Raw genomic sequence first — 27381 nt, 5'->3', positions numbered from 1 at the left:
ATGGGGGGGGGGTAGTAACAAGTGGTGCTCAAGTGTTGTGGTATATGGGGGGGGGGGTAGTAACAAGCGGTGCTCAAGTGTTGTGGTATATGGGGGGGTAGTAACAAGCGGTGCTCAAGTGTTGTGGTATATGGGGGGGGGCAGTAACAAGTGGTGCTCAAGTGTTGTGGTATATTGGGGGGGGGTAGTAACAAGCAGTGCTCAAGTGTTGTGGTATATGGGGGGGGGTAGTAACAAGTGGTGCTCAAGTGTTGTGGTATATGGGGGGGGGGGGCAGAAACAAGCAGTGCTCAAATGTTGTGGTATATGGGGGGGGGGGGGTAGTAACAAGTGGTGCTCAAGTGTTGTGGTATATGGGGGGGGGGGTAGTAACAAGTGGTGCTCAAATGTTGTGGTATATGGGGGGGGGTAGTAACAAGTGGTGCTCAAATGTTGTGGTATATGGGGGGGGTAGTAACAAGTGGTGCTCAAATGTTGTGGTATATGGGGGGGGGTAGTAACAAGTGGTGCTCAAGTGTTGTGGTATATGGGGGGGGCAGGAACAAGCAGTGCTCAAGTGTTGTGGTATATGGGGGGGTAGTAACAAGTGGTGCTCAAATGTTGTGGTATATGGGGGGGGGGTAGTAACAAGTGGTGCTCAAGTGTTGTGGTATATGGGGGGGGTAGTAACAAGCGGTGCTCAAGTGTTGTGGTATATGGGGGGGTAGTAACAAGCGGTGCTCAAGTGTTGTGGTATATGGGGGGGCAGTAACAAGTGGTGCTCAAGTGTTGTGGTATATTGGGGGGGGGGTAGTAACAAGCAGTGCTCAAGTGTTGTGGTATATGGGGGGGGGTAGTAACAAGTGGTGCTCAAGTGTTGTGGTATATGGGGGGGGGGCAGTAACAAGCAGTGCTCAAGTGTTGTGGTATATGGGGGGGGTAGTAACAAGTGGTGCTCAAGTGTTGTGGTATATGGGGGGGGTAGTAACAAGGGGTCTCAAGTGTTGTGGTATATGGGGGGGGCAGTAACAAGCGGTGCTCAAGTGTTGTGGTATATGGGGGGGGGCAGTAACAAGTGGTGCTCAAGTGTTGTGGTATATGGGGGGGGTAACAAGTGGTGCTCAAGTGTTGTGGTATATGGGGGGCGGGTAGTAACAAGTGGTGCTCAAGTGTTGTGGTATATGGGGGGGGGGGTAGTAACAAGCAGTGCTCAAGTGTTGTGGTATATGGGGGGGGTAGTAACAAGTGGTGCTCAAGTGTTGTGGTATATGGGGGGGGGTAACAAGTGGTGCTCAAGTGTTGTGGTATATGGGGGGGGGTAACAAGTGGTGCTCAAGTGTTGTGGTATATGGGGGGGGTAGTAACAAGTGGTGCTCAAGTGTTGTGGTATATGGGGGGGGTAGTAACAAGCAGTGCTCAAGTGTTGTGGTATATGGGGGGGGGCAGGAACAAGCAGTGCTCAAGTGTTGTGGTATATGGGGGGGGGGGTAGTAACAAGCGGTGCTCAAGTGTTGTGGTATATGGGGGGGGGTAGTAACAAGTGGTGCTCAAGTGTTGTGGTATATGGGGGGGGCAGGAACAAGCAGTGCTCAAGTGTTGTGGTATATGGGGGGGGGGTAGTAACAAGCGGTGCTCAAATGTTGTGGTATATGGGGGGGGGGTAGTAACAAGTGGTGCTCAAGTGTTGTGGTATATGGGGGGGGGGTAGTAACAAGTGGTGCTCAAGTGTTGTGGTATATGGGGGGGGGCAGGAACAAGCAGTGCTCAAATGTTGTGGTATATGGGGGGGGGTAGTAACAAGTGGTGCTCAAGTGTTGTGGTATATGGGGGGGGGTAGTAACAAGTGGTGCTCAAATGTTGTGGTATATGGGGGGGGGGTAGTAACAAGTGGTGCTCAAATGTTGTGGTATATGGGGGGGTAGTAACAAGTGGTGCTCAAATGTTGTGGTATATGGGGGGGGGGTAGTAACAAGTGGTGCTCAAGTGTTGTGGTATATGGGGGGGGCAGGAACAAGCAGTGCTCAAGTGTTGTGGTATATGGGGGGGGGGGTAGTAACAAGCGGTGCTCAAGTGTTGTGGTATATGGGGGGTAGTAACAAGCGGTGCTCAAGTGTTGTGGTATATGGGGGGGGGGGCAGTAACAAGTGGTGCTCAAGTGTTGTGGTATATTGGGGGGGGGGGGTAGTAACAAGCAGTGCTCAAGTGTTGTGGTATATGGGGGGGGGGGTAGTAACAAGTGGTGCTCAAGTGTTGTGGTATATGGGGGGGGGGTAGTAACAAGTGGTGCTCAAGTGTTGTGGTATATGGGGGGGGGTAGTAGCAAGTGGTGCTCAAGTGTTGTGGTATATGGGGGGGTAGTAACAAGTGGTGCTCAAGTGTTGTGGTATATGGGGGGGGGGGTAGTAACCAGCGGTGCTCAAGTGTTGTGGTATATTGGGGGATGGGTAGTAACAAGCGGTGCTCAAGTGTTGTGGTATATTGGGGGGGGGGCAGGAACAAGCAGTGCTCAAGTGTTGTGGTATATGGGGGGGGGTAGTAACAAGTGGTGCTCAAGTGTTGTGGTATATGGGGGGGGGGGTAACAAGTGGTGCTCAAGTGTTGTGGTATATGGGGGGGGGGGTAGTAACAAGTGGTGCTCAAGTGTTGTGGTATATGGGGGGGGGGGCAGGAACAAGCAGTGCTCAAGTGTTGTGGTATATGGGGGGGGCAGGAACAAGCGGTGCTCAAGTGTTGTGGTATATGGTGGGGGGCTCAAGTGTTGTGGTATATGGGGGGGGGGGCTCAAGTGTTGTGGTATATGGGGGGGGGCTCAAGTGTTGTGGTATATGGGGGGTCACAGCCTGACCCTGGGCCCAAAGGGACCGCGATAGGCCTCCCATGCAGCCCAGCATCGCCCCTGGACAATAGTATAGAGGTGACGTCCTCACCTGAGCCAGCAACACAACACTTGCAGCTCCTTCCTTCACATCCTTTCGTGTACTCGCTCTCGCCGGCTGCACACGAAGTCCTGCAGTACCCTCCTCGCTTGGTGCATCGTCTCCGGGGCTTGCACTCTGTGAGTACACAACGCCACTCTCTAGTTTACACTCTATAATGGCTGGCAGGAGAAGTGGAAGGACTGGTGGCCTGCTCACCAGTTTGAACTAAGGGAAGTAACATAGACATATTCCGTAATGCAAGGAGAGTGTTAGTTGACACACACACACACACACACACACACACACACACACACACACACACACACACACACACACACACACACACACACACACACACACACACACACACACACACACACACACACACACACACAAGGGAAGTATTGTCGACGACTATGTCGACCGTGCTCTCTCTCTCTCACAGGTAAAGTGTACGTGCTCTCTCACAGGTCTACTGTACGCCCTCTCTCTCACAGGTGAAGTGTACGTGCTCTCGCATAGGTCTACCGTACGCCCTCTCAAAGGTGAAGTGTATGTGCTCTCTTATAGGTCTACCGTACGCTCTCTCTCTCACAGGTCAACAGAATGCGCTAAAGATTGCGGGTGTCAGCAAACAAGAGTGTAGGTGTCAGCCACCAAGAGTGCAGGTGTCAGCCAACAAGAGTGTCGATGTCAGGCAACATGAGTGTGGGTGTCAGCCAACAAGAGTGCTGGTGTCAGCCAACAAGAGTGTCGATGTCAGGCAAAAAGAGTGTGGGTGTGTCAGCCAACAAGAGTGTGGGTGTCAGCCAACAAGAGTGCAGGTGTCAGCCAACACGAGTGTGGGTGTCAGCCAACAAGAGTGATAGTGTCAGCCAACAAGAGTGCAGGTGTCAGCCAACACGAGTGTGGGTGTCAGCCAACAAGAGTGCGGGTGTCAGCCAACAAGAGTGAGGGTGTCAGCCAACACGAGTGCGGCATCAGCCAACAAGAGTGCGGGTGTCAGCCAATACGAGTGCGGGTGTCAGCCAACAAGAGTGATAGTGTCAGCCAACAAGAGTGAGGGTGTCAGCCAACACGAGTTCGGGTGTCAGCCAACAAGAGTGCAGGTGTCAGCCAACAAGAGTGAGGGTGTCAGCCAACAAGAGTGTGGATGTCAGCCAACAAGAGTGCAGGTGTCAGTCAACATGATTGCGGGTGTCAGCCAACAAGAGTGTGGATGTCAGCCAACACGAGTGAGGGCGTCAGCCAACAAGAGTGTGGATGTCAGCCAACACGAGTGAGGGCGTCAGCCAACAAGAGTGTGGATGTCAGCCAACAAAAGTGCGGGTGTCAGCCGACACGAGTGCGGGTGTCAGCCAAATAAGAGTGTGGATGTCAGCTAACAAGAGTGTGGATGTCAGTCAACACTAATGCGGGTGTCAGCCAACAAGAGTGTGGGTGTCAGCTAACAAGAGTGTGGGTGTCAGTCAACACTAATGCGGGTGTCAGCCAACAAGAGTGTGGGTGTCAGCCAACAAGAGTGTGGGTGTCAGCCAACAAGAGTGTGGGTGTCAGCTAACAAGAGTGTGGATGTCAGTCAACACTAATGCGGGTGTCAGCCAACAAGAGTGTGGGTGTCAGCCAACAAGAGTGTGGGTGTCAGCCAACAAGAGTGTGGGTGTCAGCTAACAAGAGTGTGGATGTCAGCCAACACGAGTGAGGGCGTCAGCCAACAAGAGTGTGGATGTCAGCCAACACGAGTGAGGGCGTCAGCCAACAAGAGTGTGGGTGACAGCCAACAAGAGTGTGGGTGTCAGCCAACAAGAGTGTGGGTGTCAGCCAACAAGAGTGTGGACGTCAGCCAACAAGAGTGTGGATGTCAGCCAACACGAGTGAGGGTGTCAGCCAACAAGAGTGTGGGTGACAGCCAACAAGAGTGTGGGTGTCAGCCAACAAGAGTGTGGGAGTCAGCCAACAAGAGTGTGGGCGTCAGCCAACAAGAGTGTGGATGTCAGCCAACAAGAATGTGGATGTCAGACAACACGAGTGAGGGCGTCAGCCAACAAGAGTGTGGATGTCAGCCAACACGAGTGAGGGCGTCAGCCAACAAGAGTGTGGATGTCAGCCAACAAGAGTGTGGGTGTCAGCCAACAACAGTGTGGGTGTCAGCCAACAAGAGTGTGGATGTCAGCCAACAAGAGTGTGGGTGACAGCCAACAACAGTGTGGGTGTCAGCCAACAAGAGCGTGGGTGTCAGCCAACAACAGTGTGGGTGTCAGCCAACAAGAGCGTGGGTGTCAGCCAACAAGAGCGTGGGTGTCAGTCAACAAGAGCGTGGGTGTCTGCCAACAAGAGCGTGGGTGTCAGTCAACAAGAGCGTGGGTGTCAGCCAACAAGAGTGTGGGTGACAGCCAACAAGAGTGTGGGTGACAGCCAACAAGAGTGTGGGTGTCAGCCAACAAGAGTGTGGGTGTCAGCCAACAAGAGTATGGGTGACATCCAACAAGAGTGTGGGTGTCAGCCAACAAGAGTGTGGGTGTCAGCCAACAAGAGTATGGGTGACAGCCAACAAGAGTGTGGGTGTCAGCCAACAAGAGTGTGGGTGTCAGCCAACAAGAGTATGGGTGACAGCCAACAAGAGTGTGGGTGACAGCCAACAAGAGTGTGGGTGACAGCCAACAAGAGTGTGGGTGTCAGCCAACAAGAGTGTGGGTGTCAGCCAACAAGAGTGTGGGTGTCAGCCAACAAAAGTATGGGTGTCAGCCAACAAGAGTGTGGGCGTCAGCCAACAAGAGTGTGGATGTCAGCCAACACGAGTGAGGGCGTCAGCCAACAAGAGTGTGGGTGTCAGCCAACAAGAGTGTGGGTGTCAGCCAACAAGAGTGTGGGTGTCAGCCAACAGGAGCGTGGGTGTCAGCCAACAACAGTGTGGGTGTCAGCCAACAAGAGCGTGGGTGTCAGTCAACAGGAGCGTGGGTGTCAGCCAACAAGAGTGTGGGTGTCAGCCAACAAGAGCGTGGGTGTCAGCCAACAACAGTGTGGGTGTCAGCCAACAAGAGCGTGGGTGTCAGCCAACAAGAGTGTGGGTGACAGCCAACAAGAGTGTGGGTGTCAGCCAACAAGAGTGTGGGTGACAGCCAACAAGAGTGTGGGTGACAGCCAACAAGAGTGTGGGTGTCAGCCAACAAGAGTGTGGGTGTCAGCCAACAAGAGTGTGGGTGTCAGCCAACAAAAGTATGGGTGTCAGCCAACAAGAGTGTGGGTGTCAGCCAACAAGAGTGTGGGTGTCAGCCAACAAGAGTGTGGGTGTCAGCCAACAAGAGTGTGGGTGTCAGCCAACAAGAGTGTGGGTGTCAGCCAACAAGTGTGGTGGTGTCAGCCAACAAGAGTGTGGGTGTCAGCCATCAAGAGTGTGGGTGTCAGCCAACAAGAGTGTGAGTGTCAGCACACAAGAGGTTGGGTGTCATCCAACAAGAAGTGTGGGTGTCAGCCAACAAGAGTGTGGGTGTCAGCCATGAAGAGTGCTGGTGTCAGCCAACAAGTGTGGGTGTCAGCCAACAAGAGTGTGGGTGTCAGCCACAAGAGTGTGGGTGTCAGCCAACAAGAGTGTGGGTGTCAGCCAACAAGGATTGTGGGTGTCAGCCAACAAGAGTGTGGGTGACAACTAACAGGAGTGTGGGTGACAGCCAACAAGAGTGTGGGTGTCAGCCAACAAGAGTGTGGTGTCAGCCAACAAGAGTGTGGGTGTCAGCCAACAAGAGTGGGGTGTCAGCCAACAAGAGTGTGGGTGACAGCAACAAGAGTGTGGGTGACAGCCAACAAGAGTGTGGGTGTCAGCCAACAAGAGTGTGGGTGTCAGCCAACAAGAGTGTGGGTGACAGCCAACAAGAGTGTGGGTGACAGCCAACAAGAGTGTGGGTGTCAGCCAACAAGAGTGTGGGTGTCAGCCAACAAGAGTGTGGGTGTCAGCCAACAAGAGTGTGGGTGTCAGCCAACAAGAGTGTGGGTGTCAGCCAACAAGAGTGTAGGTGACAGCCAACAAGAGTGTGGGTGACAGCCAACAAGAGTGTGGGTGTCAGCCAACAAGAGTGTGGGTGTCAGCCAACAAGAGTGTGGGTGTCAGCCAACAAGAGTGTGGGTGTCAGCCAACAAGAGTGTGGGTGACAGTAAACAAGAGTGTGGGTGACAGTAAACAAGAGTGTGGGTGTCAGCCAACAAGAGTGTGGGTGTCAGCCAACAAGAGTGTGGGTGTCAGCCAACAAGAGTGTGGGTGTCAGCCAACAAGAGTGTGGGTGACAGCCAACAAGAGTGTGGGTGTCAGCCAACAAGAGTGTGGGTGTCAGCCAAAAGAGTGTGGGTGTCAGCCAACAAGAGTGTGGGTGTCAGCCAACAAGAGTGTGGGTGTCAGCCAACAAGAGTGTGGGTGTCAGCCAACAAGAGTGTGGGTGTCAGCCAACAAGAGTGTGGGTGTCAGCCAACAAGAGTGTGGGTGTCAGCCAACAAGAGTGTGGGTGTCAGCCAACAAGAGTGTGGGTGTCAGCCAACAAGAGTGTGGGTGTCAGCCAACAAGAGTGATGTGCAGCCAACAAGATGTGGTTCAGCCAACAAGAGTGTGGGTGTCAGCCAACAAGAGTGTGGGTGTCAGCCAACAAGAGTGTGGGTGTCAGCCAACAAGAGTGTGGGTGTCAGCCAACAAGAGTGTGGGTGTCAGCCAACAAGAGTGTGGTGTCAGCCAACAAGAGTGTGGGTGTCAGCCAACAAGAGTGTGGGTGTCAGCCAACAAGAGTGTGGGTGTCAGCCAACAAGAGTGTGGGTGTCAGCCAACAAGAGTGTGGGTGTCAGCCAACAAGAGTGTGGGTGTCAGCCAACAAGAGTGTGGGTGTCAGCCAACAAGAGTGTGGGTGTCAGCCAACAAGAGTGTGGGTGTCAGCCAACAAGAGTGTGGGTGTCAGCCAACAAGAGTGTGGGGTGTCAGCCAACAAGAGTGTGGGTGTCAGCCAACAAGAGTGTGGGTGTCAGCCAACAAGAGTGTGGGTGTCAGCCAACAAGAGTGTGGGTGTCAGCCAACAAGAGTGTGGGTGTCAGCCAACAAGAGTGTGGGTGTCAGCCAACAAGAGTGTGGGTGTCAGCCAACAAGAGTGTGGGTGTCAGCCAACAAGAGTGTGGGTGACAGCCAACAAGAGTGTGGGTGTCAGCAACTAACAGAGTGTGGGTGTCAGCCAACAAGAGTGTGGGTGTCAGCCAACAAGAGTGTGGGTGTCAGCCAACAAGAGTGTGGGTGTCAGCCAACAAGAGTGTGGGTGTCAGCCAACAAGAGTGTGGGTGTCAGCCAACAAGAGTGTGGGTGACAGCCAACAAGAGTGTGGGTGTCAGCCAACAAGAGTGTGGGTGTCAGCCAACAAGAGTGTGGGTGACAGCCAACAAGAGTGTGGGTGTACAGCCAACAAGAGTGTGGGTGTCAGCCAACAAGAGTGTGGGTGTCAGCCAACAAGAGTGTGGGTGTCAGCCAACAAGAGTGTGGGTGTCAGCCAACAAGAGTGTGGGTGTCAGCCAACAAGAGTGTGGGTGTCAGCCAACAAGAGTGTGGGTGTCAGCCAACAAGAGTGTGGGTGTCAGCCAACAAGAGTGTGGGTGTCAGCCAACAAGAGTGTGGGTGTCAGCCAACAAGAGTGTGGGTGTCAGCCAACAAGAGTGTGGGTGTCAGCCAACAAGAGTGTGGGTGTCAGCCAACAAGAGTGTGGGTGTCAGCCAACAAGAGTGTGGGTGTCAGCCAACAAGAGTGTGGGTGTCAGCCACAAGAGTGTGGGTGTCAGCCAACAAGAGTGTGGGTGTCAGCCAACAAGAGTGTGGGTGTCAGCCAACAAGAGTGTGGGTGTCAGCCAACAAGAGTGTGGGTGTCAGCCAACAAGAGTGTGGGTGTCAGCCAACAAGAGTGTGGGTGTCAGCCAACAAGAGTGTGGGTGTCAGCCAACAAGAGTGTGGGTGTCAGCCAACAAGAGTGTGGGTGTCAGCCAACAAGAGTGTGGGTGTCAGCCAACAAGAGTGTGGGTGACAGCCAACAAGAGTGTGGGTGTCAGCCAACAAGAGTGTGGGTGTCAGCCAACAAGAGTGTGGGTGTCAGCCAACAAGAGTGTGGGTGTCAGCCAACAAGAGTGTGGGTGTCAGCCAACAAGAGTGTGGGTGTCAGCCAACAAGAGTGTGGGTGTCAGCCAACAAGAGTGTGGGTGTCAGCCAACAAGAGTGTGGGTGTACAGCCAACAAGAGTGTGGGTGTCAGCCAACAAGAGTGTGGGTGTCAGCCACAAGAGTGTGGGTGTCAGCCAACAAGAGTGTGGGTGTCAGCCAACAAGAGTGTGGGTGTCAGCCAACAAGAGTGTGGGTGTCAGCCAACAAGAGTGTGGGTGACAGCCAACAAGAGTGTGGGTGTACAGCCAACAAGAGTGTGGGTGACAGCCAACAAGAGTGTGGGTGTCAGCCAACAAGAGTGTGGGTGTCAGCCAACAAGAGTGTGGGTGACAGCCAACAAGAGTGTGGGTGTCAGCCAACAAGAGTGTGGGTGACAGCCAACAAGAGTGTGGGTGACAGCCAACAAGAGTGTGGGTGTCAGCCAACAAGAGTGTGGGTGACAGCCAACAAGAGTGTGGGTGTCAGCCAACAAGAGTGTGGGTGACAGCCAACAAGAGTGTGGGTGACAGCCAACAAGAGTGTGGGTGTCAGCCAACAAGAGTGTGGGTGACAGCCAACAAGAGTGTGGGTGTCAGCCAACAAGAGTGTGGGTGACAGCCAACAAGAGTGTGGGTGACAGCCAACAAGAGTGTGGGTGTCAGCCAACAAGAGTGTGGGTGACAGCCAACAAGAGTGTGGGTGACAGCCAACAAGAGTGTGGGTGACAGCCAACAAGAGTGTGGGTGACAGCCAACAAGAGTGTGGGTGTCAGCCAACAAGAGTGTGGGTGACAGCCAACAAGAGTGTGGGTGTCAGCCAACAAGAGTGTGGGTGATCAGCCAACAAGAGTGTGGGTGTCAGCCAACAAGAGTGTGGGTGTACAGCCAACAAGAGTGTGGGTGTACAGCCAACAAGAGTGTGGGTGTCAGCCAACAAGAGTGTGGGTGTCAGCCAACAAGAGTGTGGGTGACAGCCAACAAGAGTGTGGGTGACAGCCAACAAGAGTGTGGGTGACAGCCAACAAGAGTGTGGGTGACAGCCAACAAGAGTGTGGGTGTACAGCCAACAAGAGTGTGGGTGTCAGCCAACAAGAGTGTGGGTGTCAGCCAACAAGAGTGTGGGTGTCAGCCAACAAGAGTGTGGGTGACAGCCAACAAGAGTGTGGGTGACAGCCAACAAGAGTGTGGGTGTCAGCCAACAAGAGTGTGGGTGACAGCCAACAAGAGTGTGGGTGACAGCCAACAAGAGTGTGGGTGTCAGCCAACAAGAGTGTGGGTGACAGCCAACAAGAGTGTGGGTGTCAGCCAACAAGAGTGTGGGTGTCAGCCAACAAGAGTGTGGGTGACAGCCAACAAGAGTGTGGGTGTCAGCCAACAAGAGTGTGGGTGTCAGCCAACAAGAGTGTGGGTGACAGCCAACAAGAGTGTGGGTGTCAGCCAACAAGAGTGTGGGTGACAGCCAACAAGAGTGTGGGTGACAGCCAACAAGAGTGTGGGTGTCAGCCAACAAGAGTGTGGGTGACAGCCAACAAGAGTGTGGGTGTCAGCCAACAAGAGTGTGGGTGACAGCCAACAAGAGTGTGGGTGACAGCCATCAAGAGTGTGGGTGACAGCCAACAAGAGTGTGGGTGACAGCCAACAAGAGTGTGGGTGACAGCCAACAAGAGTGTGGGTGACAGCCAACAAGAGTGTGGGTGACAGCCAACAAGAGCGTGGGTGTCAGCCAACAAGAGTGTGGGTGACAGCCAACAAGAGTGTGGGTGGCAGCCAACAAGAGCGTGGGTGTCAGCCAACAAGAGTGTGGGTGACAGCCAACAAGAGTGTGGGTGTCAGCCAACAAGAGCGTGGGTGTCAGCCAACAAGAGTGTGGGTGACAGCCAACAAGAGTGTGGGTGACAGCCAACAAGAGTGTGGGTGACAGCCAACAAGAGTGTGGGTGACAGCCAACAAGAGTGTGGGTGTCAGCCAACAAGAGCGTGGGTGTCAGCCAACAAGAGTGTGGGTGACAGCCAACAAGAGTGTGGGTGACAGCCAACAAGAGCGTGGGTGTCAGCCAACAAGAGTGTGGGTGACAACCAACAAGAGTGTGGGTGACAGCCAACAAGAGCGTGGGTGTCAGCCAACAAGAGTGTGGGTGACAGCCAACAAGAGCGTGGGTGTCAGCCAACTAGAGTGTGGGTGTCAGCCAACAAGAGCGTGGGTGTCAGCCAACAAGAGCGTGGGTGACAGCCAACAAGAGCGTGGGTGTCAGCCAACAAGAGTGTGGGTGTCAGCCAACAAGAGTGTGGGTGACAACCAACAAGAGTGTGGGTGACAGCCAACAAGAGCGTGGGTGACAGCCAACAAGAGTGTGGGTGTCAGCCAACAAGAGTGTGGGTGTCAGCCAACAAGAGCGTGGGTGTCAGCCAACAAGAGTGTGGGTGTCAGCCAACAAGAGCGTGGGTGTCAGCCAACAAGAGTGTGGGTGTCAGCCAACAAGAGTGTGTGTGTCAGCCAACAAGAGTGTGGGTGACAGCCAACAAGAGTGTGGGTGACAGCCAACAAGAGTGTGGGTGACAGCCAACAAGAGTGTGGGTGACAGCCAACAAGAGTGTGGGTGACAGCCAAGAAGAGTGTGGGTGTCAGCCAACAAGAGTGTGGGTGTCAGCCAACAAGAGTGTGGGTGACAGCCAACAAGAGTGTGGGTGACAGCCAACAAGAGTGTGGGTGACAGCCAACAAGAGTGTGGGTGACAGCCAACAAGAGTGTGGGTGTCAGCCAACAAGAGTGTGGGTGACACCCAACAAGAGTGTGGGTGTCAGCCAACAAGAGTGTGGGTGACAGCCAACAAGAGTGTGGGTGACAGCCAACAAGAGTGTGGGTGACAGCCAACAAGAGTGTGGGTGACAGCCAACAAGAGCGTGGGTGTCAGCCAACAAGAGTGTGGGTGACAGCCAACAAGAGTGTGGGTGTCAGCCAACAAGAGTGTGGGTGTCAGCCAACAAGAGTGTGGGTGACAGCCAACAAGATTGTGGGTGACAGCCAACAAGAGTGTGGGTGACAGCCAACAAGAGTGTGGGTGACAGCCAACAAGAGTGTGGGTGACAGCCAACAAGAGTGTGGGTGACAGCCAACAAGAGCGTGGGTGTCAGCCAACAAGAGTGTGGGTGACAGCCAACAAGAGTGTGGGTGGCAGCCAACAAGAGCGTGGGTGTCAGCCAACAAGAGTGTGGGTGACAGCCAACAAGAGTGTGGGTGTCAGCCAACAAGAGCGTGGGTGTCAGCCAACAAGAGTGTGGGTGACAGCCAACAAGAGTGTGGGTGACAGCCAACAAGAGTGTGGGTGACAGCCAACAAGAGTGTGGGTGACAGCCAACAAGAGTGTGGGTGTCAGCCAACAAGAGCGTGGGTGTCAGCCAACAAGAGTGTGGGTGACAGCCAACAAGAGTGTGGGTGACAGCCAACAAGAGCGTGGGTGTCAGCCAACAAGAGTGTGGGTGACAACCAACAAGAGTGTGGGTGACAGCCAACAAGAGCGTGGGTGACAGCCAACAAGAGTGTGGGTGACAGCCAACAAGAGTGTGGGTGACAGCCAACAAGAGTGTGGGTGACAGCCAACAAGAGTGTGGGTGACAGCCAACAAGAGTGTGGGTGTCAGCCATCAAGAGTGTGGGTGACAGCCAACAAGAGTGTGGGTGTCAGCCATCAAGAGTGTGGGTGACAGCCAACAAGAGTGTGGGTGACAGCCAACAAGAGTGTGGGTGACAGCCAACAAGAGTGTGGGTGACAGCCTACGAGGTTTCTCTCTTCTTACCTTTATTATCTCTGCCCCTATGCTCAAGATTCGCTTGTGTCCTCTTCTTGTTTGTCTTCTTCTTCTTCTTGATTCCCTTCTTGTTGTTTTTCTTTTTCTTCTTGTTTTTCTTCTTGTTTTTTTTATTCTTCCTCTTTTTCTTCTTCTTTACTTTATTTATCTTATTTTTCTTGTTTATTTTATTTTTATTTTTTATCTTATTCTTTATCTGATTCTTTCTGTTCTTCTTATTCTTTTTGTTTATCTTATTCTCCTTGTTTTTGTTTTTCTTCTTGTTTATCCTTTTTTTCCTTTTTTTCTTATTCTTGTTCACCTTATTCCTGTTTGTCTTATTCTTCTTCTTGTTTGTCTTCTTCTTTTTTGCCTTATTCTTCTTGTTTGGTTTATTCTTGTTTATCTTAATATTCTTTCTTATCTTATTCTTCTTGTTTGTCTTATTCTCCTTGTTTATCTTATTCTGTTTGTTCATCTTATTATTCTTGTTTATCTTATTCTGTTTGTTCATCTTATTATTCTTGTTTGTCTTATTCTTCTTGTTTGTCTTATTCTCCTTGTTTATCTTATTCTGTTTGTTCATCTTATTTTTCTTGTTTGTCTTATTATTCTTGTTTGTCTTATTCTGTTTGTTCATCTTATTATTCTTGTTTATCTTATTATTCTTGTTTATCTTATTATTCTTGTTTATCTTATTATTCTTGTTTATCTTATTATTCTTGTTTATCTTATTATTCTTGTTTATCTTATTATTCTTGTTTATCTTATTATTCTTGTTTATCTTATTCTCTGTTGTTCTTCTATTTCCCTCATATGTTTTTCTGTATTTTATTTTTGTATTCACATTTTTTTTCTTGGGTTTAATTTTTCCATTCCTCTCCTGTTTCACTTTCTTATTTTTCTTATTTTTCTCATTTGTGTTGCTGATTTTAGATATCTTGTTGCCCTTATTTCTCTTGATGTCTGTTGTATGCCTCTCATTATTCTCATTCTTCTGTTTGTTCAACGGTTTCTTCTGTTTGTTCAACGGTTTCTTCTGTTTGTTCAACGGTCTCTTCTGTTTGTTCAACTGTTTCTTCTGTTTGTTCAAAGGTTTCTTCTGTTTGTTCAACGGTTTCTTCTGTTTGTTCAACGGTTTCTTCTGTTTGTTCAACTGTTTCTTCTGTTTGTTCAACGGTTTCTTCTGTTTGTTCAACGGTTTCTTCTGTTTGTTCAACGGTTTCTGCTGTTTGTTCAAAGGTTTCTTCTGTTTGTTCAACGATTTCTGCTGTTTGTTCAAAGGTTTCTTCTGTTTGTTCAACGGTCTCTTCTGTTTGTTCAACGGTCTCTTCTGTTTGTTCAACTGTTTCTTCTGTTTGTTCAACGGTTTCTTCTGTTTGTTCAACGGTTTCTTCTGTTTGTTCAACGGTTTCTTCTGTTTGTTCAACATTTTCTTCTGTTTGTTCAACGGTTTCTTCTGTTTGTTCAACGGTTTCTTCTGTTTGTTCAACGGTTTCTTCTGTTTGTTCAACGGTTTCTTCTGTTTGTTCAACGGTTTCTTCTGTTTGTTCAACGGTTTCTTCTGTTTGTTCAACGGTTTCTTCTGTTTGTTCAACGGTTTCTTCTGTTTGTTCAACGGTTTCTTCTGTTTGTTCAACGGTTTCTTCTGTTTGTTCAAAGGTTTCTTCTGTTTGTTCAACGGTTTCTGCTGTTTGTTCAACGGTTTCTTCTGTTTGTTCAAAGGTTTCTTCTGTTTGTTCAACGGTTTCTTCTGTTTGTTCAACGGTTTCTTCTGTTTGTTCAACGGTTTCTTCTGTTTGTTCAACGGTTTCTTCTGTTTGTTCAACGGTTTCTTCTGTTTGTTCAACGGTTTCTTCTGTTTGTTCAACGGTTTCTTCTGTTTGTTCAACGGTTTCTTCTGTTTGTTCAACGGTTTCTTCTGTTTGTTCAACGGTTTCTTCTGTTTGTTCAACGGTCTCTTCTGTTTGTTCAACGGTTTCTTCAGCTTGTTCAACGGTTTCTTCTGTTTGTTCAACGGTTTCTTCTGTTTGTTCAACGGTTTCTTCTGTTTGTTCAACGGTCTCTTCTGTTTGTTCAACTGTTTCTTCTGTTTATTCAACGGTTTCTTCTGTTTGTTGAACGGTTTCTTCTGTTTGTTCAACAGTCTCTTCTGTTTGTTCAACGGTTTCTTCTGTTCGTTCAACGGTTTCTTCTGTTTGTTCAACGGTTTCTTCTGTTCGTTCAACGGTTTCTTCTGTTTGTTCAACGGTTTCTTCTGTTTGTTCAACGGTTTCTTCTGTTTGTTCAACGGTTTCTTCTGTTTGTTCAACGGTCTCTTCTGTTTGTTCAACTGTTTCTTCTGTTTATTCAACGGTTTCTTCTGTTTGTTCAACGGTTTCTTCTGTTTGTTCAACGGTTTCTTCTGTTTGTTCAACTGTTTCTTCTGTTTGTTCAACGGTTTCTTCTGTTTGTTCAACGGTTTCTTCTGTTTGTTCAACGGTTTCTTCTGTTTGTTCAACGGTTTCTTCATCCGGCCTCCAAGCATAGCAAAGTGTTCACTCCCTGTGATGTTTTGAAGCGTTTTCTTTGTGTTTTTCCTACTTCGGAGTTTTCTCTCTATTATGAAGCGGAGTTTTTTCTTGTGGTCGTGTATGTCGCGTCGTGGTCGTCCCTTCAGGTCTATGGGTCGTTTCTGCAGGTCGGTGGGGCCCGCGTGATGTTGATTCCTGTCACTGAGTTTATTTTCTCTTTTGTTTCTATGGAGTTTCGTAATTTTATTTCTGTCTAACAGTTTACTTTCTCTAATTTCTTTGAGTTCTGGTTTACCCTCATTATTCTTTCTTTCTCTTGAAGACGTTTTCTTGGTGCGTGTCTTGTTGTGAGCGTTCAAGGCGTTTCGACGTTGTACATCACTGGTGGGTTGTTTGACGTCACCTTTCTCCTGGTTCCTTATTTCCCCTTGACGACCCTTGCCTATATTTCCTTTAAGGTGTGTATTCTTGCCTTCGTGCAGCAGGCTGCTACTGCTGCCATCTTCAACAGGTGTTTCCCCAGCGTTCTCACTCTTTTCTCCTGTCCGGGGCGACGCTGACCACATCTTACCTGAAGAGGAGAAGAAAAAGGATTTTAGGAGTTATGCCCATGCACTGTGTAAATATGCTCATTTCTAGTGTTAGTGAGTCTTGATGCTTCTATTGCCTCTGAGTATTGTAGGGGGGTCATCAGAGAGGCACTCAGGTGAGACTTGACTTGATTTGTTTAAGTTTCTTCACGGAGGACTTTATTATGTCTCAAAAACATGGACACTGATGTTGATAAGGAGGGAAAAGGTCAAGAAATGAGGTCTGGTTGTGAATGTGAGGTGACGCAGCATGGTTATACTGAGGTGGGATAGTTAAACTGAAGATGGAGGGTTATACTGAGGTGGGATAGTTATACTGAAGATGGACGGTTATACTGAGGCAAGATGGTTATACTGAAGCTGGAGGGTTATACTGAGGCAAGATGGTTATACTGAAACTGGACGGTTATACTGAAACTGGACGGTTATACTGAAACTGGATGGTTATACTGAAGCTGGATAGTTATACTGAGGAAGGATGGTTATTCAGAGGCAGGATGGATATACTGAAGCTGGATGGTTATACTAAAGCTGGATGGTTATACTGAAGCTAGATGGTTATACTGAAGCTGGATGGTTATACTGAAGCTGGATGGTTATACTGAGGCAGGATGGTTATACTGAAATTGGATAGTTATACTTAAGCTGGATGGTTATACTGAGGCAGGATGGTTATACTGAGGCAGGATGGTTATACTGAAGCTGGATAGTTATACTGAGGAAGGATGGTTATACAGAGGCAGGATGGATATACTGAAGCTGGATGGTTATACTGAAGCTGGATGGTTATACTGAAGCTGAATGGTTATACTGAGGCAGGATGGTTATACAGAGGCAAGATGGCTATACTGAGGCAGGATGGTTATACTGAGGCAGCATGGTTATACTGAGGCACCATGGTTATACTGAGGCAGGATAGTTATACTAAGGCAGCATGGTTATACTGAGGCAGGATAGTTATACTGAAGCTGGATAGTTATACTGAAGTTGGATGGTTATACTGAGGCAAGATGGTTATACTGAGGCAGGATGGTTTTACTGAGCCAGGATGGTTATACTGAGGCAGGATGGTTATACTGAGGCAGGATGGTTTTACTGAGCCAGGATGGTTATACTGAGGCAAGATCGTTATACTGAGGCAGGATGGTTTTACTGAGCCAGGATGGTTATACAGAGGCAGGTTGGTTATACTGAGGCAGGATGGTTATACTGAAGCTGTATGGTTATACAGAGGCAGGATGGTTATACTGAAGCTAGATGGTTATACTGAAGCTGGAGGGTTATACTGAAGCTGGATGGTTATACTGAGGTGGGATGGCTATACTGAGGCAGCACGGTTATACTCACTGAGGCAGGATGGTTATACTGAAGCTGGAGGGTTATACTGAGGCAGGATGGCTATACTGAGGCAGCACGGTTATACTCACTGAGGCAGGATGGTTATACTGAAGCTGGATGGTTATACTGAAGCTGGATGGTTATACTGAGGCAAGATGGTTATACTGAGGCAGGATGGTTACACTCACTGAGGCAGGATGGGTATACTCAGGCAGGATGGTTGTACTGAGGCAGGATAGTTGTACTCACTGAGGCCGCATGGTTATACCGAGGCAGGATGGGTATACTCAGGCAGGATGGTTATACTGAGGCAGCATGGTTATACTGAGGCAGGATGGTTATACTCACTGAGGCAGGATGGGTATACTCAGGCAGGATGGTTATACTGAGGCAGGATGGTTATACTGAGGCAGGATGTTACACTGAGGCTGGATGGTTGTACTGAGGCAGGAAGGTTATACTGAGGCAGGGTGGTTAAACTGATACAGGATGTTATACTGAGGCAGGATGGTTGAACTGAGGCAGGATGGGTATACTGAGGCAGGATCGTTATACTGAGGCAGGATGTTAAACTGAGGCACCATGGTTATTCTGAGGCAGGATGGTTATACTGAGGCAGCATGGTTATACTGAGGCAGGATGGTTATACTGAAGCTGGATAGTTACACTGAAGTTGGATGGTTATACTGAGGCAAGATGGTTATACTGAGGCAGGATGGTTTTACTGAGCCAGGATGGTTATACTGAGGCAGGATGGTTATACTGAGGCAGGATGGTTATACTGAAGCTGTATGGTTATACTGAGGCAGGATTGTTATACTGAAGCTAGATGGTTATACTGAAGCTGGATGGTTATACTGAAGCAGGATGGTTATACTGAGGTGGGAGGGTTATACTGAGGCAGGATGGCTATACTGAGGCAGCGTGGTTATACTCACTGAGGCAGGATGGTTATACTGAAGCTGGATGGTTATACTGAAGCTGGATGGTTATACTGAGGTGGGAGGGTTATACTGAGGCAGGATGGCTATACTGAGGCAGCATGGTTATACTCACTGAGGCAGGATGGTTATACTGAAGCTGGATGGTTATACTGAAGCTGGATGGTTATACTGAGGCAGGATGGTTATACTGAGGCAGGATGGTTATACTGAGGCAGGATGGTTATACTCACTGAGGCCGGGTGGTTATACTGAGGCAGGATGGGTATACTCAGGCAGGATGGTTGTACTGAGGCAGGATGGTTATACTGAGGCAGGATGGTTATACTCACTGAGGCCGGATAGTTATACTGAGGCAGGATGGGTATACTCAGGCAGGATGGTTATACTGAGGCAGGATGGTTATACTAAGGCAGGATGGTTATACTGAGGCAGGATGTTACACTGAGGCTGGATGGTTGTACTGAGGCAGGATGGTTATACTGAGGCATGATGTTATACTGAGGCAGGAGAGTTGTACTGAGGCAGGATGGTTATACTGAGGCAGGATGTTATACTGAGGCAGGATGGTTGTACTGAGGCAGGATGGTTATACTAAGACAGGATAGTTATACTGAGGCAGGATGGTTGAACTGAGGCAGGATGGGTATACTGAGGCAGGATGGTTATACTGAAGCAGGATGTTATTCTGAGGCACCATGATTATACTGAGGCAGGATGGTTATACTAAGGCAGCATGGTTATACTGAGGCAGGATGGTTATACTGAAGCTGGATAGTTATACTGAAGTTGGATGGTTATACAGAGGCAAGATGGTTATACTGAGGCAGGATGGTTTTACTGAGCCAGGATGGTTATACTGAGGCAGGAAGGTTATACTGAGGCAGGATGGTTATACTGAATCTGTATGGTTATACTGAGTCAGGATGGTTAAACTGAAGCTAGATGGTTATACTGAAGCTGGATGGTTATACTGAAGATAAATAGTTATACTGAGGTGGGATGGTTATACTGAGGCAGGATGGCTATACTGAGGCAGCATGGTTATACTCACTGAGGCAGGATGGTTACACTGAGGCAGGATGGTTATACTCACTGAGGCAGGATGGTTATACTCACTGAGGCCGGATGGTTATACTGAGGCAGGATGGGTATACTCAGCCAGGATGGTTGTACTGAGGCAGGATGGTTATACTGAGGCAGGATGGTTATACTCACTGAGGCCGGATGGTTATAAAGAGGCAGGATGGGTATACTCAGGCAGGATGGTTATACTGAGGCAGGATGGTTATACTGAGGCAGGATGTTACACTGAGGCTGGATGGTTGTAATGAGGCAGGATGGTTATACTAAGACAGGATGGTTATACTGAGGCAGGATGTTATACTGAGCCAGGATGGTTGAACTGAGGCAGGATGGTTATACTGAGGCAGGATGGGTATAATGAGGCAGGATGTTACACTGAGGCAGGATGGTTATACTGAGGCAGGATTGTTATACTCACTGAGGCCGGATAGTTATACTGAGGCAGGATGGGTATACTCAGGCAGGATGGTTATACTGAGGCAGGATGGTTATACTAAGGCAGGATGGTTATACTGAGGCAGGATGTTACACTGAGGCTGGATGGTTGTACTGAGGCAGGAAGGTTATACTGAGGCAGGATGGTTATACTGAGGCATGATGTTATACTGAGGCAGGAGAGTTGTACTGAGGCAGGATGGTTATACTGAGGCAGGATGTTATACTGAGGCAGGATGGTTGTACTGAGGCAGGATGGTTATACTAAGACAGGATAGTTATACTGAGGCAGGATGGTTGAACTGAGGCAGGATGGGTATACTGAGGCAGGATGGTTATACTGAGGCAGGATGTTATTCTGAGGCACCATGATTATACTGAGGCAGGATGGTTATACTAAGGCAGCATGGTTATACTGAGGCAGGATGGTTATACTGAAGCTGGATAGTTATACTGAAGTTGGATGGTTATACAGAGGCAAGATGGTTATACTGAGGCAGGATGGTTTTACTGAGCCAGGATGGTTATACTGAGGCAGGAAGGTTATACTGAGGCAGGATGGTTATACTGAATCTGTATGGTTATACTGAGTCAGGATGGTTAAACTGAAGCTAGATGGTTATACTGAAGCTGGATGGTTATACTGAAGATAAATAGTTATACTGAGGTGGGATGGTTATACTGAGGCAGGATGGCTATACTGAGGCAGCATGGTTATACTCACTGAGGCAGGATGGTTACACTGAGGCAGGATGGTTATACTCACTGAGGCAGGATGGTTATACTCACTGAGGCCGGATGGTTATACTGAGGCAGGATGGGTATACTCAGCCAGTATGGTTGTACTGAGGCAGGATGGTTATACTGAGGCAGGATGGTTATACTCACTGAGGCCGGATGTTTATAAAGAGGCAGGATGGGTATACTCAGGCAGGATGGTTATACTGAGGCAGGATGGTTATACTGAGGCAGGATGTTACACTGAGGCTGGATGGTTGTAATGAGGCAGGATGGTTATACTAAGACAGGATGGTTATACTGAGGCAGGATGTTATACTGAGCCAGGATGGTTGAACTGAGGCAGGATGGTTATACTGAGGCAGGATGGGTATAATGAGGCAGGATGTTACACTGAGGCAGGATGGTTGTACTGAGGCAGGATGGTTATACTGAGGCAGGATGTTATACTGAGGCAGGATGATTTTACTGAGGTAGGATGGTTATACTGAGGGAGGATGGTTATAATGAGGCAGGATGGTTATATTGAAGCTGGATGGTTATACTTAAGTTCGATGCTTATACTGAGGCAGGATGGTTATACAGAGGCAGGATGGTTTTACTGAGGCAGGATGGTTATACTGAGGCAGGATTATTATACTGAGGCAGGATGGTTATACTTAAGTTGGATGGTTATACTGAGGCAGGATGGTTATACTGTCGCAGGATTTATATACTGAGGCAGGATGTTATACTAAGGCAGGATGGTTATACTGAGGCAGAATGGTTATACTGAGGCAGGATGGTTACACTGAGGTTGGATGGTTATACTGAGGCTGGATGTTATACTGAGGCAGGATGGTTATACTGAGGCAGGATGGTTATACTGAGGCAGGATGGTTATATTGAGGCAGGATGGTTTTACTGAGGCACCATGGTTATTCTGAGGCACCATAGTTATACTGAGGCACCACGATCATACTGAGGCACCATGGTTATACTGAGGCAGGATGGTTATACTGAGGCATGATGGTTTTACTGAGGCTCCATGGTTATTCTGAGGCACCATAGTTATACTGAGGCACCACGATTATACTGAGGCACCATGGTTATACTGAGGCAAGATGGTTATACTGAGGCACCACGATTATACTGAGGCACCATGGTTATACTGAGGCATGATGGTTATACTGAGGCACCATAATTATACTGAGGCAGGATGGTTATACTGAGGCAGGATGGTTATACTGAGGCAGGATGGTTATACTGAGGCAGGATGGTTATTCTGAGGCAGGATGGTTATATTGAGGCAGGATGGTTATATCGAGGCAGGATGGTTATACTGAGGCCGGATGTTGTACTAAGGCGGGATTGTTATACTGAGGCCGCATGGTTATACTGAGGCACCATGGTTATACTGAGGCTGGATGGTTATACTGAGACAGGATGGTTATACTGAGGCAGGATGTTATACTGAGGCGGGATCGTTATACTGAGACAGGATGGTTATACTGAGGCAGGATGGTTATACTGAGGCAGGATGGTCATACTGAGGCAGGATGGTTATACTGAGGCAGGATGGTTATACTGAGGCAGGATGGTTATACTGAGGCAGGGTGGTTATACTGAGGCAGGATCGTTATACTGAGACAGGATGGTTATACTGAGGCAGGATGGTTATACTGAGGCAGGATGGTCATACTGAGGCAGGATGGTTATACTGAGGCAGGATAGTTATACTGAGGCAGGATGGTTATACTGAGGCAGGATGGTTATACTGAGGCAGGATGGTTATACTGAGGCAGGATGGTTATACTGAGGCAGGATGGCATACTGAGGCTGGATGGTTATACTGAGGCAGGATGGTTATACTGAGGCAGGATGGTTATACTGAGGCAGGATGGTTATACTCACTGAGGCAGGATGGTTATACAGAGGCACGATGTTATACAGAAGCAGGATGTTATACTGAGGCAGCATGGATATACTCACTGAGACAGGATGATTATACTATGGCAGCATGGGTATACTCACTGAGGCAGGATGGTTATACTGAGGCTGGATGGTTATACTGAGGCAGGATGGTTATACTGAGGCAGGATGGTTATACTGAGGCTGGATGGTTATACTGAGGCAGGATGGTTATACTGAGGCAGCATGGGTATACTCAAAGAGGCAGGATGATTATACTGAGGCAGGATGGTTATACTGAGGAAGGCTAAGTATACTCACTGAGGCAGCATCGGGCACCATCGGGGCAGTACTGATCGTATTGACTGAGGAAGCTGGGACAGTCAGCCTGGCCCCTGAGACACTCTCCCCCAGCACCGCTGCACACCAAGCTCACAGCTGCTGTCCTCAGCTCCTGTGGGAGGCGAGACAGTCAGTCAAGCAGCATCACAGTCACTGCTCTGTGACTGCACCAGTCACTGCCCTGTGACTGCACCACAGTCACTGCCCTGTGACTGCACCACAGTCACTGCCCTGTGACTGCACCACAGTCACTGCCCTGTGACTGCACCACAGTCACTGCCCTGTGACTACACCACAGTCACTGCCCTGTGACTGCACCAGTCACAGCCCTGTGACTGCACCACAGTCACTGCCCTGTGACTGCACCACAGTCACTGCCCTGTGACTGCACCACAGTCACTGCCCTGTGACTGCACCACAGTCACTGCCCTGTGACTGCACCACAGTCACTGTCCTGTGACTGCACCAGTCTCTGCCCTGTGACTGCACCAGTCACTGCTCTGTGACTACACCACAGTCACTGCCCTGTGACTACACCACAGTCACTGCTCTGTGACTGCACCACAGTCACTGCTCTGTGACTGCACCACAGTCACTGTCCTGTGACTGCACCACAGTCACTGCCCTGTGACTGCACCACAGTCACTGCCCTGTGACTGCACCACAGTCACTGCCCTGTGACTGCACCACAGTCACTGCCCTGTGACTGCACCACAGTCACTGCCCTGTGACTGCACCACAGTCACTGCCCTGTGACTGCACCACAGTCACTGCCCTGTGACTGCACCACAGTCACTGCCCTGTGACTGCACCACAGTCACTGCCCTGTGACTGCACCACAGTCACTGCCCTGTGACTACACCAGTCACTGCCCTGTGACTGCACCACAGTCACTGCCCTGTGACTGCACCACAGTCACTGCCCTGTGACTACACCAGTCACTGCCCTGTGACTGCACCACTTATCTTGCCCTCAGCTCGTGTCTGGAGCCCCTGTGAGCTCCGTGCCCGTCAGTCAGAGAACACAGTAGTAGGGCTAGGAATTGTCTCCCAAAAAGTAGAATTAGGAAACAAAAGGCTGTCATACTGAGAGGGAAATAATGAGATGAGACAATTCCTAAGGAATTGTGGGACATGGGACATGGGACACAGAACTCAGTACCAAGTCCGTACAAGACATGATGGACTATGTCACCCAAAAGTGTCAGGAGGCAATAAACAGGTTTATCCCGGCCCGACAGGATAAAAAGAAGAATCCGTAGTTTAATTGGGCATATATGGAGGCAAAGGAAGTGAACAAAAGGGCAAGGAGGAACTTCCGAAATAACAGAACACCAGAAAGCAGAGAGATGCCAGAGAACCAGGATCGAGTACGTTAGTGTGAGAAGAGAAGCAGAGAAAAAGTATGAAAATGATAAAGCAAATAAAGCCAGGACCGAACCAAAGTTACTACACAGTCACATCAGGAGGAAAACAACAGTGAAGGAACAGGTGATGAAACTTTGAACGGGTGTGGACAGGTACACAAAGAATGACAAAGAGGTGTGTGAAGAACCTAACAAGAGGTTCCAGGAGGTCGTCACAATAGAAAGAGGTGTCACTGCGCTAGGAGAGGAAACAGTAAACCAGGCGGCCTGGGAAGGGTTCGAAATTACAAGAGATGAGGTCAAGAGACTTCTGTTGGATCTGGGCGAGAGAAAGGCTGTTGGACCGGACGGAATCTCACCATGGATATTGAAAGAGTGTGCAGGAACGCTTTGCTTGCCACTCTCCATGGTAAATAGTAAGTCACTAGAGACGGGAGACCTACCTGAAATAAAGAAGACGGCTAATGTGGTCCCAATATAAAAAAAGGGTGACCGACGAGAAGCACTGAACTACAGGCCAGTGTCCTTAAGTTGCATACCATGCAAGGTGATGGAGAAGATCGTGAGAAAATACCTAGTAACACATCTGGAGAAAAGGGACTTCGTGACAACCCATCAACATGTGTTCAGGGAAGGTAAATCTTGCCTTACAGGCTTAATAAATTCTATGATCAGGGGACAAAGATTAAGCAAGAAAGAGAAGGATGGGCGGACTGCATTTTCTTGGACGGTCGGAAAGCCTTTGACACAGTACCCCATAAAAGGCTGGTACATAAGCTGGAGAAACAGGCAGTAGTAACTGATAAGGTGCTCCAGTGGATAAGGGAATATCTAAGCAATAGAAAGCAAAGAGTTACATTGAGGGATGAGACCTTAGACTGGCGTGAAGTAACCAGTGGAGTCCCATAGGGCTATATACTCGTGCCTATCCTGTTTCTGATATATGTAAGTGATCTCCCAGAGGGTATAGACTCATTCCTCTCAATGTTTACTGACGATACCAAAATTATGAGAAGGATTAAGACAGAGGAGGAAATCTTGAGGCTTCAAGAAGCCCTGGACAAACAAGGAATGGTCGAACAAACGGTTGTTAGAGTTTAGCCCAAGAAAATGTAATATAATGAAGACAGGTGTTGGGAGAAGGGGGCCAGATACAAGGTATCATTTGGGAGATGAACTTCTTTAACAATCAGAGAGAGAGAAAAAACCTGGGGATCGATATCACGCCAGACCTGACCCCCCCGAAGCCCCATATCAAGAGGAAAACATCAGCGGCATATGCCAGGTTGGCTAACATAGGAACGGCCTTTAGAAACTTGTGTAAGGAATCATACAGAACTTTGTATACCACATATGTCAGACCAATCCTGGAGTATGCGGCTCCAGTATGGAGTCCATATCTAGTCAAGCATAAGACTAAACTGGAAAAGGTTCAAAGGTTTGCCACCAGACTAATACCCGAACTGAGAAGTATGAACTACGAGGAGAGACTACAGAAATTAAACTTCACGTCGCTGGAAGACAGAAAAGTTAGGGGGGGATATGATCACCACATACAAGATTCTCAAAGGAATTGATAGGGTAGATATTGACAGGCTATTTAACACAACAAACACACGCACTAGGGAACACAGGTGGAAATTGAGTGCCCAAATGAGCCATAGAGAGTATTTTTAGAAATATTTTTTTTTTTATATCAGTGGTTGACAAATGGAATGCATTAGGAAATGATGTGGTGGAGGCTGACTCCATACACAGTTTCAAGTGTAGATATGATAGAGCCCAATAGGCTCAGGAATCTGTACATTAGTTCATTGACAGTTGAGAGGCGGGACCAAAGAGCCAGAACTCAACTCCCGCAAGCTAGGTGAGCACAACTAGGTGAGTACAGTCAATTTAATATACATTCATGGTCAGTTAATACTAACTGGCTCCTCCAGAACCTTCGGATACTCTCTCCCATAACAGTATTCACAGAGCGAATGATGATGGGGGGGGGAGGAGGGTGTTCATTGGAGTTCTATGTTACAGCTGGGAGGTGGTCTTGTGTTCTATGTTACAACTGGGAGGTGGTCTTGTGTTCTGTGTTACAACTGGGAGGTGGTCTTGTGTTCTATGTTACAACTGGAAGGTGGTCTTGTGCTCTGTGTTACAACTGGGAGGTGGTCTTGTGTTCTGTGTTACAACTGGGAGGTGGTCTTGTGTTCTATGTTACAACTGGAAGGTGGTCTTGTGTTCTATGTTACAACTGGGAGGTGGTCTTGTGTTCTGTGTTACAACTGGGAGGTGGTCTTGTGTTCTATGTTACAACTGGGAGGTGGTCTTGTGTTCTGTGTTACAACTGGAAGGTGGTCTTGTGTTCTATGTTACAACTGGAAGGTGGCCTTGTGTTCTATGTTACAACTGGGAGGTGGTCTTGTGTTCTATGTTACAACTGGGAGGTGGTCTTGTGTTCTGTGTTACAACTGGGAGGTGGTCTTGTGTTCTATGTTACAACTGGAAGGTGGCCTTGTGTTCTATGTTACAACTGGGAGGTGGTCTTGTGTTCTGTGTTACAACTGGGAGGTGGTCTTGTGTTCTATGTTACAACTGGGAGGTGGTCTTGTGTTCTGTGTTACAACTGGAAGGTGGTCTTGTGTTCTATGTTACAACTGGAAGGTGGTCTTGTGCTCTGTGTTACAACTGGGAGGTGGTCTTGTGTTCTGTGTTACAACTGGGAGGTGGTCTTGTGTTCTATGTTACAACTGGAAGGTGGCCTTGTGTTCTATGTTACAACTGGGAGGTGGTCTTGTGTTCTGTGTTACAACTGGGAGGTGGTCTTGTGTTCTATGTTACAACTGGAAGGTGGCCTTGTGTTCTATGTTACAACTGGAAGGTGGCCTTGTGTTCTATGTTACAACTGGGAGGTGGTCTTGTGTTCTGTGTTACAACTGGGAGGTGGTCTTGTGTTCTATGTTACAACTGGGAGGTGGTCTTGTGTTCTGTGTTACAACTGGAAGGTGGCCTTGTGTTCTATGTTACAACTGGAAGGTGGTCTTGTGTTCTATGTTACAACTGGAAGGTGGTCTTGTGTTCTATGTTACAACTGGGAGGTGGTCTTGTGTTCTATGTTACAACTGGGAGGTGGCCTTGTGTTCTATGTTACAACTGGGAGGTGGTCTTGTGTTCTATGTTACAACTGGGAGGTGGTCTTGTGTTCTATGTTACAACTGGAAGGTGGTCTTGTGTTCTATGTTACAACTGGGAGGTGGTCTTGTGTTCTATGTTACAACTGGGAGGTGGCCTTGTGTTCTATGTTACAACTGGGAGGTGGTCT

The 27381-nt window shown here is 48.7% G+C and overlaps 2 protein-coding genes across 3 annotated transcripts in view; both read right to left on the bottom strand.

The window, feature by feature from the left end:
* The window catches only part of LOC123757336 (mucin-2-like), an 84525-nt gene extending 71053 nt beyond the window's left edge, over positions 1–13472 (bottom strand). For both annotated transcript variants that reach the window (XM_069323556.1, XM_069323557.1), the window contains exons 1-2: positions 12836–13472; positions 2907–3032 (exon numbers count right to left, since the gene is read on the bottom strand). In XM_069323556.1, coding sequence (XP_069179657.1) covers positions 2907–3032; positions 12836–13466 — 757 coding nt within the window. In that variant the 5' untranslated portion in view covers positions 13467–13472. The remainder of the gene's footprint in view (positions 1–2906; positions 3033–12835) is intronic.
* A 139-nt stretch (positions 13473–13611) lies between these two features.
* On the bottom strand, positions 13612–22809 carry LOC138364539 (golgin subfamily A member 6-like protein 7). Its single transcript, XM_069324193.1, has 3 exons — positions 22679–22809; positions 13674–15910; positions 13612–13629 (listed from the first exon to the last, which is right to left on the bottom strand). The coding sequence occupies exons 2-3, from the start codon at positions 15903–15905 to the stop codon at positions 13612–13614; spliced, it is 2250 nt and encodes a 749-aa protein (XP_069180294.1). The 5' UTR covers positions 15906–15910; positions 22679–22809.
* Positions 22810–27381: the final 4572 nt, after the last annotated feature.

This window comes from Procambarus clarkii, chromosome 13 (assembly GCF_040958095.1).
Source record: "Procambarus clarkii isolate CNS0578487 chromosome 13, FALCON_Pclarkii_2.0, whole genome shotgun sequence".
Lineage (NCBI taxonomy): Eukaryota > Metazoa > Arthropoda > Malacostraca > Decapoda > Cambaridae > Procambarus > Procambarus clarkii.
This window is presented reverse-complemented; position numbering and strand designations above follow the sequence as displayed.

Excerpts from the sequence above, each read along its gene's own strand:
- LOC138364539 (XM_069324193.1), bottom strand. The coding sequence starts at position 15,905 with ATGTGGTCAGCGTCGCCCCGGACAGGAGAAAAGAGTGAGAACGCTGGG.